The following is a 23,670-nucleotide window of genomic DNA, read 5'->3' as shown; positions in this document are numbered from 1 at the left end:
ATAGTACTAGACTGTCGCAGACTTTGGGGCCGGAAGAGTACCTATATTAGGCAAACAGTAGTAAACTTTTATGTTTGTGACGTAGCTAAGTTAATTGTTAGCTCAGCTAAAAACCAAAACGTAAATATTTACCTCATATTTGTTCTGAATATTAAAAAAAAACCGGTTTTAAAACGTGCGAAGAGGTTTCTCCCTTCCTCAAAAATACACAAAGCAGAGTTCAATATGTAACTTGAACCGGTTGTACCCCTTTTAAGAAGGGGCAGATTTATATTGACAACGAGACAGTTAACAGTTCCGGTTGTATATTAGGTTCTCATTCGCGTGCAAATTTTGTTTATATATATTGACATAGCGTTAGTTAGGATACAACTGTAATCATGAAAAGGTTAGATATGTCTGTTAAACAAAATAAGAGGGTTTACCTGCTCTATAAAACTGTTGACAGAGTAATGTAGAACAGCTAAAGTTGAGAGTTTGGTTTATATCGCGCAAATGGTATAATAAATTAAACAAAAACTAAATTTCTGCGCTCGCTAGATTTTGTGTATGCGAGAAAATAGTAAGTTAAAAAGTAATATAGAATGTTTGATTTAATATTAAATGTCAATTACCTTGCGTATATCAATGTGAAAATTGTGATTTTACGAAGCACAAAAAAAGAAAAGCTGTACCCTTTCGAATAAAATCTACAAACAGAACTTTCCACGCTTCGAAACAACCCATGTAACGACGTATTATTCGTATCAATGTGCGTTTGTTGTATTTTCTTACAAAATAGAGTATGTTCTACGAGTTTGTAATCTACCACACCAATCGAGAGATATAAATTTATTCCCTAGGGTGGCACTTTTAACCGATTCTTATGGTATTTCCAAATTATTTTAATTAAATATTATGTATTCTTCCATGTACGAAAGTTGAGAAGTTGTTAAGCTTATTGCTGAACATCTTGTACAGTGCGCTGAGGGAAAAAAACGGAACACTCTGATTAACTTTTGATTTCAAGAATCGAACTTTCACCTACAAGAATTCGAACTTAATAGTTTAAAGAGGTGATCTCAAATAGGATAATAACAAATAATTATTAAAAACTACTATTGTATTTCATGATTGTGTATAAAAAAAGCTTCGGTTTACTTAAAAAGTTCTCGAGATGTGCCTAAATAAGCAAGAAGAAAAACTAACATTAAGGGATCCTCCTGACGAAACTAATGAGACCATATTTCCCTTATTGCGGCTATCTCCTATATTTTGATGTATAGGAAGCCATATAAGTTGAAAAAAACATATGTTTATTCAGAAAAGGTTCATTGTGTCAGGTTCGTGACTTAAAATATTGTCTGCACTAATTAATTAGTATGGATTAAGTCATCACTTTAATTTATTAAGATTGAGTTCTTGTAAGAGAAAATTGAATTATTAGATCAAAATATTCAAGGTGTTCCAGTTTTTTTAATTATTATTGCTAGTTTTATTTTATTTTATAACCGTCGTTGAACAGATGACAATATTTTTGAGTTTACAACTACAAATGTTCAATTCTGACTCCTTGTAATTTTGAAAGCAATTCAGAATACAAGGAAACTCCTAAATCAAGTATAGGGTGAAATTTTCCTTCGTAAGGGACTTTATGGTGGAACTAACCAGCTTTTCCGTTACATGGAGAGGAAAACCAAGAAAATCTCACATGGTTAACCTGACTGCAAAAGAGACTCTAACGGATGATCCATCTACCACTGTCAGCATTGTTACGTCAGCATTGTTGTCAGTGCGAACCGGGTACGGAATACGCATCAACCAGCCATGGCTGGGATTCGAACCTGGTTCACCTCATTGGGAGGCAAACGCTCCATCTCCTTAGCCACCACGGCTCTATTACAAGCTTTAGTTTGAAGCTTATTTATTTTGGCTGCTATTGCTTGGGTAACTTCTTTATTTTCTTTCTATTAGGTTGTTCAGTTTATTGATGGGCTATACATTAACCTAACATTAGGAGGCCTGTACATTAAAAACACAACAAGACCACGTAAATATATAAACAGCATTGTATAGATATGATGATGCATAACAATTGGATGGTTAAACATTTGCTTTGCATCACAACCAATCGCGAGTCTTAAACTCGTTTCAACCTCTTTGAACAAACTTATATAGAAAAATCCGTATCACTGTTATTTATGATATAGCACTAGTACTTATGATAATGAGTATTAGTAAATTTTATTAAGAATACATAGAAATGTGTTACACAATATTTTAAAGAAAAAAATTTAGTCTTACCCCATTGTTTCTGTACAGATATCATGCCAAACACAGTTAATAAACTGCCAGTTGGAAGCAAGCACATCGCCAGTTTAGCAGACAGAGACAAATCAAAGTAATTTGTTTGTATATTCATCCAGAAATACTTTTGCATTAATAAATTAAATGATGTATCCCATAAGATTATAAATGCTATGATTGCGAAGACAGCTAAAATTAGAAGAAGAAAAAATCATTATCATAAGACCTCATTAACAGGAAAATAATCATTTTAAGCACAGAAAAACTTTCAATTTTAAGAAAAATATTGCTTTAAAATAAGTAAAATATTTATTATTAACATTAGATAATTAATATTAATTAATTAATATTTTTTAACTAATATTAATTAATTAATATTAATTAATTAATATTAATTAATCAATATAATTTAATTAATATTAATTAATTAATATTATTTAATTAATATTAATTAATTAGTGTTAATTAATTAATAATAAAAATTGGTGTAACATTTTTAAAGATTGAAAAGAAGTTGTACATATTTGAAAGACATAAGAGAGCTATGTATAAAATATTTATAAGCAAACGTTCACTATACATTTTTCTACGAAAATGTTTTTCTTTAAATGTTTGTCAGTATCAAAAAGAAAAGAAAAACCCATGATTACCATTAATGAAAGCACATGATTACCCAATACATGAAGAAGAAAAATATATTCTGTATATAATGCTTTTTCATGGTTACATTTGTTACAACCAAACTTATGCCACACTAAGTTTAAAAATATCTTAAAAACTGCGGATCTTGTAAAACAAATTTTATATCAAGAAAATAAACGTTTTATACCTCGATTGAAGAATATTGTGAATGTCATGCAAAAAAGTATCGCACTGATTATATACAGCAGGAGTATCAGAAATATGAGAAAAAAATCTGTGTTGGCTAAAAAGACGAATCCAGTTTTCAATGGAGACTTATAAATTATGGAGATGCTTAAGACTGTCAGTAGACCCACTATAAAATAGTTTAAAAATGTGCTTATCCAATACACTGTGTTTGTCATTCCCATCATCTTCATAAGTTCCTGAAAAAGTAACACAATAAAATTAATAAATGTTAGATTTTCCGAAGTGAAATGTAGATATGCATTAGAAGGTTTAATAGATAGTAGCGAAAGCAGCACCATCCATCAAGTTTTAAGTAACTGTAATTTGAAGTACGCAGAAAAATTAAATATGAGTGATCAATCAGTCAACGTAGAATGAGTAAAAGGAATTCAAAGCCATGCTAAGATAGATGCATCTGAAGCAGAACAATGTACAATAGTACGACTTCGATTGGCAGAAGGTGAGGATAGCGCAAACAGTTATGGTCAAATTGATTCTGTTTATGGCACACATTATCCAGGAAAAGCAGCTGTGAACAAATTATGGAAACATTTTCGTGTACAGCCGCGCATCAGTACAAGATCCGCCAAACACTAAACAATATCATCTGATCGTTAAGACACGGTTCCCAGAAGATCACCGAAGTCAAGCATCACTGGTTGCGGTCAGTGTGCAGGTGGGTGACCACTTGGATCAGTTTGTGTAGGGTACGAGGGTGTGCGGTATTGGTCCTCGTTATACTGTTCTACCGTAAAGTGTTCAACTTCGAGTGCAGGTCGTTGGGCTACCGAAGCGGAGGTGACATCCCTTCTGCAGAGACCCAAAATTGTGATGGTATGTCTTCCGATCATCCTCAGGGATGTTTCCTAGATCGTCGCCAATAGCCTATTGTGTAGCTCCAGTGCGACGTAAATGAACTACAACAACTGTTGTTAATGAAATAATTAAAGATAATCGTGAGAGCGATTCACACTGCATTTGATTACCCCAGACGTGAGTCTGATTGTTTAGAAACTACATGCTATATTAACGGCTCGTGCATGTATGAATATCATTAATGCATGATCGCAGGTGTGAATTGCATGCAGTGAGAGTGCTCCATAAGAAATACGACAAGTGTGTCTGGGTAAATTAGTAAATTAGTCCGAGTAAAAAAAACGGTGCATTCACCTTCTGCCACTTAAAATCTAATTTCGAATTGATCTATTCTGAGTTGGACAAACCCTCTAAGACTACTTAACGTTCATCATAATCCTCACGTGAACTGATTAATCAGTTATACTCAATAGATGTAGAAACACTCTTTAACTTCCTTAATAACCTTGAGCGGTGAATTTGCTATTGCTAATATATTTCGGTCACTATTATATGTGTCCATTTTTAATGTGGGCAACCTTTACAATTCTCTCTCCTTTTTCTTAAAAATTAAGCCAGAGAAATTACACTTTTTTCACTCCAAGAAATTTTTGTAAAATTAAGAACTAGATTTGAACGGGCGTCACTCGTCTTCAAGAAAAGAGCCCAGTTTTCGAAATTGTAACGAACTTCAGTAAAATTTGTAGAACTGGCTTTTAAACAAACTCCTTTCATCAAGAAAGAAGTCCAGCAAACGTAAGAATACTTTCCCTTAAAAAGATCTTCACTTTAAGCTGCAAATACTATATTGGCTGTTAAAGAATATAGCTCTGAGGAAAAAAGCTCAAAATACAAACATCAAAGTGATATTAGAACCAATAGAAATGATTCCAAAATCAATGTAAACGTATAGGTAATTTAAAACACGGTATACAATAACACGGTATACTATAAATATTGAATCTTGCTTTGGCATCATAATGGAAATGCTGAAATACGATAAGGCACCATCCGAGAAATTTTAAAATTAGCTTGCAAACTTACTGGAAATTTGGATACCAATTGGGAAATATAATAGGAAGTATTTGAGGCAGTGTACTGCCTTAATTTTAAAAATAATACCTTTTTTGAAATTCGGTATCTCAGAAACTTTTCAACCAATTTCGCTTATATTTTGTATTTCGCCATGTAAAATTACAATGGCTATGTAAAAAAAAATTATTTTGTATTCGCCATGTAAAATTGAAATTACAATAAAATGGTGTAGAAAATTGTGTACCTTACTATTCAAAAAATTTTCGATTATTATTAAAGAAAATAGTAAAAAATAATGAATATTTCCTAAAATTTATTTTGAATCTGAAATTAACTTTGGATAAATAAATTTTATAAGTGGGTAAAAGAATGTTTTAATTCGCTTTTAATTCTCTTAAAAAAAAGTCCAGAGATATGGCGAAATACGCAAAAAGAAAAGTTATTATTAAGGAGTAAATTATTATTAAGGAAGTTAATTATTATTAAGGAAGTTCATTATTATAAAGTTAGTTAGTAAAATTATTATTAAGGCAGTATACTTTGAACCGCTCAACTGACCAAGCTATTGAAACCATATTTATCAGATTGCGGCTACCCCCTAAATTTTGGGTGTCAGAAATCCGAATCCGTTGAAAAAAAGGGTATGTTTACTCAGAGAAAATACGTTTTTGTGTCTGATTTCGTAACTTAATATTTTCTGCACTAATTAATTAACATAAGTAAAATCACCCGCTAAAAAATCCAAAAAAATCGAATCATTAAATCGAAATTCAATTATTAGATCAAAATCCAATCATTAGATCAAAAGTTATTATTCATATTTATGCATGGTTTTTTATAACTGTACACGGTGCTTTGCATTCCTAAAATTTTTTTTCTTGATTCTATAACTTTGCCTTCCTCACTAGTTGTTCGTCAGAATTTTATTGTTTCTTTTACGTGCTTAATATTGATTAGCAATCCTAACTGTTCAAACTCTTAAGAATTTTATTTTTAACAAGGATTCTAAAAATATACATTGAGGGTGGTGATTTACAAAAAAAATAATGATTAATAAAACATTTCTGGTGCAAATAGACTCTACTTACTTTCGAACCGTTGGACTTTTCCTCTATGACTCTTCTTATCAGATTTAACATAAAAACAAAGTATCCATAGTTAATAAGCATAGGTACAATATCTAGGCCAGATGAAGCTTTTCTGTGATCTGGAATGGGAAATCTTTGCAACCTCACCTAAAGAGATTTAAATTATAACTAAAATATGGACAGTAATTAAGCGTTTGTGATACATTAAGTAAATTAGACAATTAAGAATAAGTAGTTTTATATCATTGGATGGAAATTGACAAGTAGGCAAAATTATAAAGATAAAATGAGTAACCTTAAAACCTATAACACAGAATTTTTTGAAGCATATTTTTTATACTTCTTTCATTATTTTGTATTCGTTTATCTCAAAATAAGTGAAAAATGTTATATTTAGCATTTTAATAATTTATGGTTGTAGAAAACAGCATGAAACATCCTTTCTTTTTTTTCGTAAAGATAAAGTTTTCCAAACACGGCTCACTTCCAAATAGCAATTTATCAAATGTTTACTTATTTGCAGTTATTTAGATCTAAAAGAAGCAGTTATTCATCTTTAAAATTTCTTCAATATACAAAATCAATTATTGTCAAATTTTTGAATATGAATAAATAAAAAAAATTTTCAAACTTTTTTTTTTGAATTTTATATTTTAGTACAAACGTAATTCCGAAAATCTAACATATTTTTCAGTAACTATTGAATTGTTTTTATATAATTTTGCTTGTAATTATGGCGTCAGAAAAAAATATATATAAAAGGGACACCAATGTACAATCTACGTCAAAGATTTAAACATTATTAACCCACACAGTACTGATCAATTTTAAAATTAAACAACATAATTAATCTCTTTAGACACTCTCATTACTCTTTAGACAATATAATTAATCTCCTTAGACACTCTCATTACTCTTTCGACAACATAATTAATCTCTTTAGACCCTCTCATTACTCTTTAGACAATATAATTAATCTCTTTAGACACTCTCATTACTCTTTAGACAACATAATTAATCTCTTTAGACCCTCTTATTACTCTTTAGACAATATAATTGATCTCTTTAGACACTCTCATTATTATTTAGACAATATAATTAATAAGTTCCACTTTTTACAAACTTGGAATTTTTAAAACAAACCTAACCTTAGAATCGTTTCCAAATTGACACTTTATACGCTTTCGGATACACTGGAACAATTCACTTGAACAATACACTGGAAAATTTACTGCTTATATGGGAATCACAGTGTTTTAAACCAAGAAGGTGATTAAATAAACACTCATCTAAAAAATTTGAAAGTGAATTCTATTTCCTATTGCATATGTAAGTATTTCATAGTATAAGCTTTTCACACAAACTTAACGCTTTCTTTTGTGTATTCTGGAAAAAAGTTTCTGCCCAGAAAAAAAGAGTCTTCCGAGTATAAAATTGGTTACATCCGATGAGTAATGCTTAATTCGTCCTGACACTGATAAAATTTTTTTTAAATATATATATACTTAGAAATAATTTGAGTCAAATTTATGTCAAAAAAGCAACTTTTGTGAGCTGATCTAAAATTCTGAGCTTTTCTAAAACTGTATTATATAATCTTATTTGCTAGATTATAAACATTTTTAGAACAGCCAATAAAAAAAAACATCAATGACTAACAAATTAAGAGATGAGTGGTTAAAAATTATTTCCTCTTTATTTGCAATTGGTTTTGCAGCTACTTGGATCTCATATTAAAGAATTCAAGATTACCTATATTGTTTAGTTAATTGTTTAGTTTATTGTTAACTTGCATGTTTAGTTTACTGTTAATTTATATATTTTGTTTATTTTTAACTTTAAATGATTTTTATTATATAAGAACGTCTTATATTTTTATTTTTAACAAACCTTATAATCTATCGGATTATTTGGATCCATTTTTGAATCGATAAAAGTTTCTTCAACAGATGCTTGCCATGTAAGGAAAGTAGTATCTTTATAATCTGTAAAAATTATAAAAATTTTCATTAGTACGGATGTATTTATTTGATGCTGTTGGTGTAGTACAATAATAAAGATATCAGTAAATTTCATCTGTACATAAAGTAGGTAATTTATAATCTAAATAAAATCTAAGAAAACATTGATTATAATGTAATTTAATTTTCTCTATACATGGTGTAAGAAAGTTTGGATACGGTCAAATATCTCAAGAAATATACATCGGATCGAAAATAAGAAAATAGTCATAATTCAATATTTTTTAAAAGTTATCCAATGATACTAAACTCGACTTTTCCCAGGCGAGGAGAGGCAACTTTTAAATCTTAAATATGAACCCCTATTTGAGTTGTAGGCTTGTGCACTTTGCTTCGCAACAGAGCTTTAAATTGAATAAAATACAAGGAGATGCAGAGCTGTAAATTGAATAAAATTGAATAAAATACGTATTGCGAAACCCATCAGATTTAAAAACATAAAAATAGATGCGTTTGAAAACAAAATTTGATTTTTCCATTTTGTTTTTCACAAAAAACACCGAAATTTTTTAATTCTTTTTTTTTTCAATCTGATGCGTCTCGAAATACCACCATTTTAAACAGTTTGTGCCCAAAATTAATTATCTCGGTCATATCGATATCAGTAAAACAAAATGCATAAACTCTATAACTCAAATAGGGTTACTTTTTTCTGGAGAACCTAAATCTGCAATAAAAAACAGCATCTGCAATAAAAATCTGCAAATAAAAAATGAATCTGCAATAAAAGATGCATATTTAAGATTTATAAGTAGCTCCTCACCCCACCACCAGTTGCGGGGGTGAAAGATCGAGTTTGGTATCATTAGATAGCTTTTAAAAAATATTGAATGCGTCTAATTTCACTTTTCCGATGTACATTTATCAAGATATTTGACCGTTTTCAAGCTTTTTTACATCATGTATATGAGCTATAGACAAAATTTAACATGTAAGTACATTCTTTAAATTGTTTTTGTAAAATAATTCTTAATACATTCTTTAAATTGTTTTGTTAAATTTTTTAATTGTAAAGAAAGTAAATTCTTTAAACTTGTTTACCCATTCCTAAAATAGTTTTTTTTAAATATTTTAAGTATTTTCATTTTTTTTATGATATTTTTTCTAGAACAAAATGCTATTTTCTTTCACGTGAGCTATAGAATATCTCAAATCTTATAAGACATACAAAGCTGACAGTTTTGCTAATAAATAAGTAGTTTAAGATAATATCAAGATTAATGTAACTTGATAATATTCTTAACAAATGGCAGTCATAGCAATATATAAGTTATATTTTATGGAGCAAAAGTTTTTTTAGAATTTTTTTTAGTGTTTTGATACATGACTAAAGGCGAAATGTACAAAACCGCACTATCATTTTTACGGAAAATAAAAAAATAAAGTAAATTTATTTTAACTTACATATCCATTCTTAAAATTGCTTTTTTTTTAAAGCATCTAAGTATTTATTCATATTTTTATTAAATATTTCAGGGAGAAGATGCTACTTTCTTTCCCGTGAACTATAGAATTGTCCAAATCCTGTAACGCACACAACTCCGACAGTTTTTCCACTAAATTTACTGCATAAGATTATCTGATGTCTAGGAATTCAATGAAAAGGTTTTAATAATGTGAATTCTATTTACGTAGAAAAGTAGTGAGTGTTTTGTGCATATAATGGAATTCAAAATTAGCTCCTTTTAACTTGCTCACCTTTTGAGAGGTGCCAATAACGTTAATGAGCAATAAAGTTAATAATAATCTTTACTAATTAATCAGAATTCAGAATGTCCCCAGAACCTATGTAAAAGATCAATCATTAGATTAAAAATTCAATGCTTTTTATAATGTACTATAGGAAAAAAAACTAAATTTTTTTGTCTCTTGTTTAACTGTTACAACTTTAGACAAAAATGTGATCACAGGTTGCCCATTGGCAAAATGGCTGCTGTCTATTTTTTCCAGCTTAAACTGTAGATTAGAATCTCTGATTCTTAATTAAAACAATAAAAACAAAAATATCGTCCAAATGATTAAATTCTCTTTTATTCACAACTGAAGAAGTACTTATGGGATCTCTCTGGTCCCATATCTCAAAAATAAACTCACCAACTTAATGCATAGCAAAATTAAAAATGAAAAATGAATTCAAAAAAATTATCAAGCAGCAGCTGTCACGCAAGCAATAACGACGCATGCGGACTGTTTACTATTACTTTTAAACACAGTTGAAAAGTGTGATGAGGTCCAAATAAGGAGTGCACTCCATCAAACAACACCCATTTTGCCAATGGGTAAAACGGTAAAAAAAAAATTAATGCACTCTGTTTGGTACAAAACGAAAGACTTTTAAAAATATACCTTCCTAATCGACAGTTAATGACAATAAAATATTGTTCCTTACATAAAATGACAAGAAGAAACTTACTTTCTTGGTGTGAACGATTATAATGAAGAGCTCGGTACTTCTTTGATGTTTCAATCCTACTCCAATTACCATAATCGGCATATCTAATTTTGTAGTCTAGTGATAAAGGTAATTCTTTTTGAGATGGATGAAAGCTGTTGAAAACTGTTCCTAGAATATTCACACTGTTTTTACCAAGTAGCAGATTAAGGCAATATTTCTGTAGTTCTTCTTCGCTATCAACACCTTGAGTTACTAGAATTTCAAAAGAAAATTCAGAATTTGAAAAGAAGATTTCATAAACACAAACATTTGTGTTTATAAGTTCATAAACACTTTTGATGTCACTTACGAAATACTTTTGGTAACATCATCGGAAGAAAAAAAAACTATTACCATAATACCTACAGCAGTACCTGCAGCAGTTCCTATGTTAATATATTTGGTACTTATCAAAAGCCTCACATAATGGCAGGAATTAATTATAAAAATTAATTAATCATGATTAATGTCAATAATAATATGGCAATTATATTACGGTTCCTCCGTTAAACTTACTTCCTGGTGCAAATCTTATTTTTCTTTATTTCAATTACCGTTCATTTTAAATTATTAAGTTCAGTTTTATGGTTAGAAGACTTTAAAAATACTAAGTTGCAGATGCATCCCTCATTTACCATCTGCGTCAATCACTGAACTCTTAAAGAAATAATTAAAATTGGATAATAAAGAAATTAAATAAAAAATTTGATAATAAGGAGAGTACAATTAACATCTTTATTTAAACTCATGTTTGTGAAAATTGCAACACCATGAAGGACTTACGCGAGTGAGCTGAAATTTTCAGGAAATCTTAAGTAGAGCATGATATGCAAATGATTAGAATTTCAGACCCGTAGCGCATGCGTATGCTGAGCAGCGCCCTCTGAACGGCGGATGGATCCGAATAAATAGACGGTTGTAGCAAAGCTAGTATGGTTATCTGCTAGTGGTAAACGTTAGCTTAGTCATTACTTATGCCTATTGGACGAAAGAGAGCGAGATTTCAACAACTTACGGGGTTTAAACAGGGGAGAATCATCGGCCTTCGTGAAGCTGGATTATCTTATCGTACAGTAGCCCCTCGTGTGCAGCGTAACAGCAGCACAGTGATGCGTGTTTGAAAGCAGTGGAAGGACGAGTGTCGGACAACTCGGAAATCTGGGAGTGGACCCCGAAATGTCACGTCAGCTCGTGATGATAGACACTTGTTCGGCGTTGCGCTAACGGACCGTACGGCTCCCTCTATACAACTAGCAGCACGGTGGCCAATAGCTACAGGTGTTTCATTGTGTGCTTTATCAATTCGTAGACGTCTGCTGCAGCGTGGACTGCGCGCAAGGACTCCTTTATACAGGATCCCCTCACGCTAAACCTTCGCCGCCTGCAGCTGCAATAGGACAACCAGCATAGGGACTGGCGTGCTGATTGGCAGCGTGTCGTGTTTTCTGATGAATCTCGTTTCAATTTGAGGTACCATGATGGCCGCATTCGTGTCAGACGCTATGCCGGTGAATGCCATCTTCCGGAGTGCGTTATCGAACGCCACAGTGGACGAACACCCGGAGTTATGGTCTGGGGTGCCATAGCATATCATGGACGATCTCAATTGCTACGAATTGTGGGTAATCTGAACAGCAACCGGTACATCAGTGAAGTTCTACAGCCCCAAGCTGTTCTCTTCCTTCAAGCCTTGCCAGGTGCTGTATTTCAACAGTACAATGCCCGCCCTCATATTGTTAGGACTGTTCAATCCTTCCTTGCATCGCGACAGGTACAACTTCTTCCTTGGCCGGCGTATTCCCCGGATATGTCACCGATTAAACATGTGTGGGATTTCGTTGGTCGGCGTCTCGCTCGTAATCCTCGCTCTGTTGCTTCTACAGACGAACTTTGGGTACACATGCAAACAGTATGGAATTCTCCTCCTCAGACAGACATTCAAAGTTTGCTTGACTCCATGCCACGTCGTGTAGTAACACTTATGGCGGAGCGTGGTGGCTACATAAAATACTGATTTTGATCTCTTGTTATTGTTTGTTTGCCTTGAAAGTTTAATCATTTATTTGTACCACTACCACTCAACTGTGTATTAAATTTCATTCAATTATGACGATTCCTTCATGGTGTTGCAATTTTCACAAACAGGAGTTTATAATGGAGCTTTTACGCTAGCAAACATTACAAGCATTATCTTTTAAATATTTTAAGTTTAGTAGTTTATAACAATTGCAGTTTATAACAATGGCTAATACTGTTAAAAGTACTAGATTTTATTTATTTGCTATTTGAGTGTATGTAAGCTGTATCATCGATTGCTATGGGGATAATATAGAACAAAATTTTTGTGTAAACAAAAGTGTCATGTTTTTTGTAAAAATGGAGTCAGAATAATGTTATTTTAGTTAAGTGGTAGTTTTCAGAGAGCGACAGATTATTGCTCTTGCTGATAGAGTCGTAACAAATACTAAAACCAATGATAAAAATTCCTGAAACCAATCTGAAAAAAAATCGACAAATTTTTAAAGCATTTATAGGATCAAGTGCTAAAATGGCTCCTTTTTAGCAGCTGATGTTGAAGAGAAGCGTCAAGTTAAAAGAGAACAGTTTGTTATGAACCGTCTGTTCTACGTTTTAATAATGTAATTAAATAATGTAATTTCAATATTCATTCAGAGCTATATCTTAGTATTAAATGTGTTTCATTATTAACCACGATATAATTCTTAAAGAAATTCCACCCAGATGTTGATTCGCGACTATTTTTTACAAAGTTTTTCCTAGCGCAACGTTTCCAGCGCCCTCTAGCTAAACTAAAAAGTGCCTCTGTTATAATTTTGTTTATTTCCGTACTATTGTATCATGAATGAGGATAATAGTTATAACACGAAGGAATTAAACACTTCTCTGAGAGCTACTTTTTACTGAGTTATTAGTTTTAAAATTATGTTTTTCTTGCTTCGCTCTGATAAAAAGTATTAAATGTAGCTTTAATAAATTATTAAATAATGAGCGAATTATGTAAGTGTTCCGAAATCTTTTCATATTGAGCATTCATTTAGGTTAGAAAAATATTTCCCATAGAATTCTAAACCTTCTATCCCAATTTAGTTTATTGCAAGTATTGATTTCAGTTTTATTGTACGTAAAAAGTGCTTCTGTTATATTTTTATTTACTCGTGTTAATTTAATTCTGTCATATAGTAAATTCAGAGAAAAGAAAAAGTCTACATGACAAACGCTTTTTTAAATTTATTCTGTAATTCAAAAAGAGTAATGTTGGGTGTTATTAGCATAAATACATATATTTTATGAAATAATAAATTTAAGTACAAAAAAATCCAGATAAATTAAAATATTTAAAATAAAATCGCAATTTATTTTACAAAATGCACTTTTGTCATCATGAACACCAGACATCTTTAAAGACTTATCATCTAAGCATTTCATAGAACTAAAATAAAGCAAATAGCCAAACGAACTTCACTATACCTCCGAAATCTTCATTAATTGAATTGAAAATACTAATTGAAAACGATAGGCTCATCAATCAAGTTAGCAGTTAAGCTTTTTTACCGTAGCGTGGAGTTAAGATCGTTTGGACTAGTATTACAATTATTAGGAAAAAAAGTCTCCTATTATATGCTCGCAGCGGAAGCTCTTTATATATTCAAGCGGATCCTCTTTATCTATTTCCTTGTGTTATTAACGCATGAATATAATGAATTTTATCATTTAAAACCATAATCATATTTAAATGAAAACAGTGAGTTATCTTTACTTTAGCTTGAGAGCATACACTATTGCAATTTTCATTTTAAAATGAAGGTAAAATAACCGGCAGCAGTCTGTCTTTCCATTTAACCATAAAGTTTACAATAGAGAACTTTTTAACCTTTACAGTTTTGAAACCGTTTACAATAAGTATGGAAAAAAAAACATTAATACGAAATATAAGGTTTTAACCATTTACAACTAGCATGGTTTCAAAACAGTAAAGAAGTAATTTAACTGAACATTGGAGCTAGGCTTTTCGTTGGAAAATAGCTATTAAAATTAGGTTGTGGTTGAGTTGTGTTTCATCAAATGAACTGGGGAAAGTAGTTTAATTAATATATCTGGTTGTTTCATCTATCATAAGAGATGGGAAATACTAGACTTTTTTGTCTTAGGCAGCTTTATTTTGTTGCCATTTATGCGTGAATGAGAGTATGCACTTTATTAGTCCAGTGTCACAAATTAGGGTGAGCAGAACATTGGAAACTCGTCATGTGCAGAAGGGAATGGAGAATAAATTGTGGTGTCAACGCAGGAAGTTGAACCCCCGTTCTGTGGGTCATAAGAGTGGCAGATTAGCTTTCCAGGCTTTAATATACACCCAGCTGCAAGGAACTAAGTGGTTTCATTAGGTGGGTCTATTTGGCACGATAAAATTCTGGTTGTTAAACCGTATTGGGGAAAAGCAATTAATAAGCTGTTTGAATACTGTTTTATTTATGGTTATTTGACTGTTTTGTTTAAATATGGTAAAATAACAATTGAATCGATTGTTATTTAACCATTTTTCCAAGAAATTTCTAACAGTGTACACTAACGACTCGTTTAAACTTACCCCATTTCCTTGTGTAATGTTTAGGATTACTTTCATTGTATTTTTTTACAGCTCTTTCCACAAAATCTTTCGTCACATTATCTGCTGGAGTATACACGAAGTAAATGTCATAGAAGCCAGGAAATTCGAAAGGAGAATAAGGACTGTAAGTTCTGCCCTCTTCCCAGTCTCCTGATTTTTTGAATCTATCAGACCCTGTAAATATATACGCAGCTTTCTGTTCGGATTGTATCATTGGAAATATGCTTGCGATGAACACAGGAATGACGATTTCGAAAAAAGTGACGATATAATGTCGCTTACGTAGAAGAGCTCCTTTGTAAAGCAGTATGAGGAACTGCCGGAAGCTGCTTATTTTAGCCATTGTCTGAAACATAAATTATGATTAGCAAACTATAAGGCAACTTCATAGTTCAATAACAGTACAAAATGAATCCATTAAATTATTCTAAAAAGGACAATAAATGCAAGATTTACATTGAGTTTTTGGTGATTTTTATCAGATCTTAAAAGCATACTAGAAATTTAAATTATTTAATTTTCTAAAACGAATATCTAGCAGTTTCTGTTTATTATTAGCACTTTCTCGTCCGACAAAATAATCACTTGTTATGACAATAAATGAACATAGATCCATACACTTTTAGCTACTACAAAACTACAAAAAAGCATGCGACATTTTAACAGAATAACCTTTGGAACTATAACATAAATTTAACATAATTTTTGGCAATAAGGAACAGTTAAACTAATTTAAAGTAAAACTACAAAAAAGCATGCGACATTTTAACAAAATAACCTTTGGAACTATGACATAAATTTAACATAATTTTTGGCAATAAAGAACAGTTAAATTAATTTAAAGCAAAACTACAAAAAACCATGCGACATTTTAACAGAATAACCTTTGGAACTATGATCCAGAAATCTAGATTTAGCTACGTAAAATTTAAAAAATGAATTTAGTCTTAATGCGTTACATTTTCAAAAACGAGAAAGATTAAATCTTAAATACAAGTTGTAAAAGTATTTTTCACAAAAGAAAAATTTCTAACATCTGTTTACATTTATAAAGTTTAAAATTTTAATATTTTCATCAAAAAGTTAGATTTTGTTGCAAAAAAAATCTATTTTTAGATTTCTACATTTGAGTTAACTAATAATGCAATGTAAAAAAAAACACATAGTACATTTAAAACGTGTTTAGACATTTTTTCTACAAAATAATGGACTGAAACTCATCAAACTTAAGCTGATAGACTTCACTTTTTAATCTAAAGAGCGTTTGGCATTCGGAAGTATTAGTAAACCAGATCATTTAAATAACCATAAAACTTTTGTTCTCTACCCTGCCGAGTAAACTGGTTCTGATTGAATTTGAAGTAAACTTCTGTGTATTTTCTTTAATTTCTTACGTAACTAAACTAAATATAACTATTTTTTAAATGTTTTAAGAAAATTGAGTTTCGTGGTACGAGATGTACTTTCAATGCAAAAGAAAATTAAGCTATCGATAAAAATGTGTGATGTACAGAGTTAGTGCCAATAGTCTTATTCCTTCCAGATATTAGTATCTTTTGCTTAGAAGTAAATTATAAATAATTATTTTAAAAGAATTGTGTGCCTATCTTCTGAATATTATACCTATTTTTCATGTTATTAATTCATCTATAAAATCTTACAAAGTGTGTAATTATTTTTTTATAAGTTTCAGTTCACAATATTGGAAAGATTAATGCAATAGTTTGGTTTCTTTGTTTCAACAATGTAATTTTTTCACATTTCATTTAAACAATCAACTGGAAAAAAAGCATTATTGGAGTATAGTTATAACAATACCTAGATCGAAATAGCTAAGAAATGTATCTAAAGTTTTATTGTTTAAATATTGTTTCCGAAAAAGTTAATTGTTGAGAACAGGAACAAAATCTTTTAAAAACCATTTGTTGGTCATTCTTTTTTGAGCTATACTCAGTGTATGTTGTCAAATTTGACGGCGATTTTGAAAAGCTTTAAAAAAGAGCGATTATGAGTGAATTATTTCACCAAACCTTTACGCCTATCTGGCGAATGCACAGGAAGCAATTTCGTTTGTTTAAACAAGCGATTATTAATCACTGGTTAGACCAGATGATGAAGTATCCTCGGCCTATGCGTAAGCCTATACATTTTATTTTATTCAAATATTAGCAGTCAGGCAATTTATAGAATTTTATGCAGATAATACTTTTTTACACTCCTTCAAAGAAAAGAAATTTCAAACGTTTGTAGCAAGACAATAAAAAGTTGCAACTAATGCTACTGGCACTAAATGTCATGATGTACATTGTGGTGCCACAATATACATTGCATATTTCCTTGCACTTAAAATTTCATTACTATCTTAAACTTATTATTTTTAATCTTTCTTAACCGAATTTCAATTAAATTTAACCGTATATTTAATTATTATTATAATTTATAAAAAGCGAATATAAAAAATATTTTATTCTTTTCATAAGAATCAATGTAACGGCTAACTTTTTATTTTAATACGGCTAACTTTTATAGGCTAATTATTGTAAGCTACACAAGTAATACGGCTAATTATTGTAAGGCACAATAATTCTCTAAATCAAAAACAAAACTCTATTTATAACTCTTTGTTCGTTATTTATTACCACAAATATGCTTTTCAGTTACATGGTAGTACAAATTCTCACAGTCTTTTGGGCAATTCGCTTTCGCCAAATTATTTTCAAATTTATATTGATAATGGGGGATGGCTTTATTTTTGGCTGTGTTATTTTTCGATAAATCACGAATCTTGGATCTCTTTCCTTGCTCCTAACTCTTCGCTGGGAACAATACACTCACTTTTCAATTTTGCTTTTGTTTAGGCTGATTATGGAGTATTTATCTCCCACGGCCGGTCCTTGTTAATGTAATTATTCAAAATTTACTTAACTTAGAAAGTCTAATTATGAATAAAATATAATTTTGTATCTCCAGCTCTACAAATACTAAATAAAGGCTTTATTATAATTATAATTCTGTTTTAATCTTCAACCGTCATTTTCATTATCATATCTTCATCGCAATCTTCAATTAGTCAATTACGCTATGTATATATATATATTGAAAATAAACCCATGGCAAGGTTTGTGAATATTTTTGTGAATAAGCCACTTAAAAATGTTTGAGCTGTAAGTCAATATTATTTAATGGAGAAAGAGAAAAAAAATCCTTCCGATATATACTAAGTTTCAAAATCAAAATTTTAGAGAGAAAAAAACTTTGATTTATTCTTTCAAATCTGTTTGATTGTTTTTTTTTTAAATTTCATGCTTTCTTTTTATTTTATTTATAGTGTTTTATTTCTTGTTATTGACACATAAAATAAAACTCACGTATTATAAAGGATTACACAATTTTTTTAAAAAAGTGGAGTAAGTTTACACAGTTAAACAAAATAAAAAATCTATCGTTTTTTGCATAAAAAATATGAGATTTTTAGGTAATAATAGGTAAAAAAATATTTGTTTCATTGAAACTTGCTTCCATAGTAAAACATTCAATTATAAGTAAATAATCGTTTAATTTGAAGTAAAATTATGACAAACATGCAAGACATATTATAATTTTCATATTTGTTATAAAAAACAGTTGCAATTTTTAAAGTGTTATAAAGTTAAAATAATACAAAAACCTTTAACTTTAGATTATATTACAAACTTTAAAAATTTGAGAACTTCAATTTTTGCTAACAGTGAAATTTTATTTAGCTAATGAGGATGATTATGATGATATCGAAAGTGAAGATGAAGCAATCAATGAGTAAGTAAATATTTTTTTAAGTCGCTAATTAGGAAATAATCATAAATACACTTAATTCCCCAGAAATGAATATAAATCAAGAGGGTAAAAAAGTAGACCCGAAAAGAAAAAGAAGAAAACAAACTTACACTTAGAAACCTACCATGAACAACCGGGAATGGAATGAAGATTCCCGGCTGGAAAGTGAACTGGGAAAGTTTGGTTCCATGAATGTTCAATACCGTACCATGAACACTCCCTTGGAATCAGACATTCCACGATAACTCGCTCTCAGGGCGTGGCTAAAATTTAACCAATCACACAATTTACTTTAGATTTTCTTTTTGAGTTTGGCAGCATTAGCATGAGTAAAACGAAACGAGCTTCTGCTATTTAGATAATATTTTTGACTACTTATTGTTTTCTATTTATAATGTTTTTTGTTTTCATTAGACTAAAAAAACATAAACTGCGAATACTTTGAAATATTCTTTAATCTATTATATATTTAGCTTTATTAATTAAAAACTGTCATATTTATCATGTATAATTCATAAAATAAAATCATTTTTTCATAATAAATATTTCTGATATATCCCTTAATACGTTTCATTATTTATTTTAAATATTTTTTAAAAAGTTCAATTCTTAAAATAATGATCATATTTTAATGAATTAAGATTCAAAATTTCGTGCCTGAGAACTGCATGTAGATAGATTACTAATTATACTAGTTTTTAAATCAAAACTAATTGCCAGAAAGAATTCAAATTTTATCAGACAAAAAAATTAACGTTTACCTTGATCTCTTTGAAATTAATTTAATTTCAGAAAAGTTCATTAGTTTTCAATTAAATTTGTAACAGTATGAATGACTAAAGTTACTACTTTGGTTTATTTGCTACATTATAAAAGTGACTGTTTTTACTGATAGTTAAATAAATATGTTCACAAGAAATTAATTTATAGAACTGCGTAAAATGTTTTTCGTGATTTGTAAAATCTTTTTACGTATGAAATACTTAAAAATTATAGTTCAGGGAACTACTTCCGCAGCTTTTATAGTATATATTTTAATGGAAGAATGAGAATAAAAATTTTTAAAATGAGTAAGAGAAGGAATAAATACAAATTTCATAAATATTTTTTGAAACGTTTTTATTCTTTTTTGTATTTCTTATTATAAATAAATTGTTTACTTTATAATACATCATGCCTGAAAAAAATTCTTTTGAATGTGCTGCCATTGGTGTATAGTATAAAGAACTATCGTTCGAAAGGAAGTTAAATATTGTTGAATTAAAAGTTTATCGAAAGAAAATTAAAAAAAGAAATGATTGGAACTTCAGAAAAAGGTATTGGCCAAGTAATATATCCCGTAATAATAACATAGAAATAGTAACAATTATTATATAATGAGAGCATAATTATTTTTAGTTTGCCGTAATTTCTTAGTTAACTATGATAGTATCTTTTCGTTCACACATACTAATGAAACAAAACATTTCTCTTTTAATTATCGTCTTGAAAATGGCTCGGGCACGTTTATCTTTTAGAAATTTTGTTATCTTCTCTTATGAAATAGAAAAAAATTAAGGCATTCATCGACGAAATATCGTATTTAGTCCTTAAAAATTCATCATTCCCTCCTTGGAACGACGATTCCAGGTGCCGGAGTCTGGTTGGAATGAAACCGATTCCAATTCCAGTCAAGAAACTTTGTTCGTGGAGGGGAAAAATAATTCCTCTTGGAACGTGACGTCATTCCCAGATGGAATTTCATTCCATGGAGCTCATGGTAGGGTTCCAGAATATGGAGAAATTTACCGACACAAAAAATCTTGGTAGTTTAAACCAAACACATTTTACTAAAATATTGTTAAAATTAACAATAATGTGTGATTAAATTTGATAGACGAAATGACATTTACTAATTTTATCATGATACCTGACACCATGATTCAAAAATCATTTATCCGGCTAAATTAACCCGTATTTTTTTTTTACTAAATGTGTGGATCTAAGAACTATATTTTTTATAAACTATTTGTTACCAGAATTGTGCTGTTCTTTTTGAACAGAAATGTCATTACCACACAGTGAGGTGGTAAGGACATTATAATGACCTTACAAGAATATTTTTCTTCGTGTTTCAGCAAACTTTTGGGGTTGTACATATTCCTACTCATTTTGTTTCGTAATGATCAGGGCCGTCATTGTAACACAATTTATATTTTCATAACCAGAACCAAAAATTTATAATAATATGAATAGCAGTGAGAGTTTAAAATAAATTTTTAAGTTAGAAGAAAACAAAACGGTATTCACACACATCGATTGAATCACTGTTGAGAAAAGCCGGGCGAAAAATGGTAAAACCTGCTGTATTGCAGGAAAAATCAGAAAGAAGTTGAAAGGTGAAGAAATTCAAAGAATTTTAAGATGTTCTAAACATGCATTTATGAATAAAATGTATATTTTAATTAAAATGTTATTCCCTGAGAAAAATATTGATATATATCTTTCAAAATAATGTTTTTTTTTTAATTGATAATCAATTCCTTTCTTACAATGAAAAAACAAGCATTGTTTAACTTATTTAAAATTATACATACACTAAAATTTATTGAGTTTCATTTTATGTTGGTTTTTAGGATTGCGGCAATTGATTTTGGAGGTTCTGAGGAACCGGAAATTGTTGAAAACATTTCGGCCCAACCATTAGGTGAAGAGGTTTTCAAAAGCATCAGGTAAGCTAATTTTTCTTTAAATTGAATTTTCTTCAATTAGTATTTTTGGTATATTGTTTGCTTTCTGCTATTCCAAATGCTTACAATTACACAGAAAACTATTGAAACTCATAGTTACAAACTCACACATAGTTGCAAATATACAAAAACTCACTCTTTAAAATTAAATTGTTAATGATTATAAAGATTACATCCAAATTATGATCTTATAAATATTCATCAACGAAATCTATACTTTTTTGATGAAAATTTTAATTTTTTTTTATTTTAAGATATATTTTAAGTATGCAGGTTGTGATTTAACAAATAAACAGATCTGAAAATTTAATTTATGCAACATCTTTTTAATAACTAAAGATATAGAAGAGGCTCTACCACAGGAAATATAGTATTGCCGGAGATTGGAACATGTAAATTATTAACTGTTTATACATTTATTGAGAAAAAAACTAATTAAATCCTTGAACAAACTTCGAGGCCTCTTTTATTAAAAATACAAAACTTAGATATAACTTAGATTTGAAGAAATCAATGTAATATTTATTTACGTAAAATATGAACAAACTGGTAAGAAAAAAGCTTCTCTTAAATTAAATATGATATTTGAGCAACTAAATACTAGTCTCCACAAATTCCAACAGTAATAAATATTTCACCTTAAATGTATTAGTTAAAAGTCTATTTAGCTACTATGTAAATATAAAATACGTCAGAAAAATTAATTTATTCTCCTTTTAACATTATAACGCTAAACAGGATAAAATATAAGAGAAGAACTAAACAGATAAAATTAACAAATTTTTAAGAAACATAAAATTAATTTTTTTTTTAATAACATAACCGATAACATTTTAATTAGTTTATTATTAAACAGAATTCTGCCAATGTTAGTGAGTTTTTTATCTCAGTTATTTGAATCAAAAATTTTAAGCATTACATGCAAAATATTACACCTTAAGTCAGTGTAATATTTAAAAGTATTTTTTTAAATAATTTGCACTTACACATTTTGCAAGAGAAATATTCACCAGTTTTTGTAAGTGTTATACATCAAAATGTATGCATCTATGTAATATAAATCTTGCCGAAATAGTAAACAATGAAATATTATTATTTTAGTGTTGAACTTGATGTGAAATATGATGAATATGGTTGTTATGTTGAGGCCGATTGTATAGATGGATTGGTTGCTCAGACTCAAACGAGTGAGAATTTTAGTGTTGCCCTAGTTGGCAAAGCTGATGAATACGGATTTTACGTTGAGTCTGATGTTAAGGAAGGTTTAGTTGAGGAAAATTCAGCTTATGAGAATGATGAGAATATTGGGTACGCAAATTTATATTTAAATTGAGTTTAATTAGTACTTTTAAACATCTTTCGTAATATTGCTTGTCTGTGATGAAAATACATAAAGCTCTTTAAAGTTTTTTTTGTTTTTTTAAAAATGAATGCTTAACATTTTGACTTCTTTAAAGACATCATAATAGTCAAAAAATCGTATATTTTTAAACATTAACACAATTTCAAATGTTTTAAATAACTCTACTCTGAATAGTTCTTAAAATATCAACGATTGTAGTAATCAATGATTTCCTATAAGTTAACACTAACTTTATTTTTTTAAATAAAAAAACTTAAAGAAATTCATGTCAGTGATTAGACAAAATTTCAATTTTTTATTATTCTAATTTTATAACTTTCATAAGGTCCTGCATACATATTATTTTATTTAACTGAATTCCATTTTCACTGGGCATTTACTACCCTATAAGTTTAAATAATATTTTCATTTATGGTATAAAATGCTGCACACTGTAAAAATTCATATAAAATACATATCCCTGTTTTTTGATCAGGTTAAAAATTTAAAATATATTCATCCATGTGTTATAAATCGTAAAAATTACCTTTTATCATTTTAGTGGTG

General features: G+C 29.6%; 1 protein-coding gene across 1 annotated transcript; it reads right to left on the bottom strand.

Moving 5' to 3' along the window:
- Nucleotides 1–8,015: 8,015 nt before the first annotated feature.
- Nucleotides 8,016–15,776, bottom strand: LOC147815801 (uncharacterized). Its single transcript, XM_087155207.1, has 3 exons — nt 15,199–15,776; nt 10,569–10,802; nt 8,016–8,119 (listed from the first exon to the last, which is right to left on the bottom strand). Exons 1-3 carry the CDS (start codon nt 15,572–15,574, stop codon nt 8,016–8,018), a joined length of 714 nt encoding a protein of 237 aa, XP_087011333.1. The 5' UTR covers nt 15,575–15,776.
- Nucleotides 15,777–23,670: the final 7,894 nt, after the last annotated feature.

This window comes from Parasteatoda tepidariorum, chromosome 2, assembly GCF_982258835.1.
Source record: "Parasteatoda tepidariorum strain Cologne lab strain chromosome 2, Ptep-v5.0, whole genome shotgun sequence".
Lineage (NCBI taxonomy): Eukaryota > Metazoa > Arthropoda > Arachnida > Araneae > Theridiidae > Parasteatoda > Parasteatoda tepidariorum.
The sequence above is the reverse complement of the archived record's forward strand: the minus strand, read 5'-3'. Positions and strand labels throughout refer to the sequence as shown.

Coding starts and splice junctions, on each gene's coding strand:
- LOC147815801 (XM_087155207.1), bottom strand. CDS start 15,574: ATGTTTCAGACAATGGCTAAAATAAGCAGCTTCCGGCAGTTCCTCATA. Junction 10,803..15,198: donor ACATTACACAAGGAAATGGG/GTAAGTTTAAAC, acceptor TTGAAATTCTAG/TAACTCAAGGTGTTGATAGC. Junction 8,120..10,568: donor TAATCGTTCACACCAAGAAA/GTAAGTTTCTTC, acceptor TAATTTTTACAG/ATTATAAAGATACTACTTTC.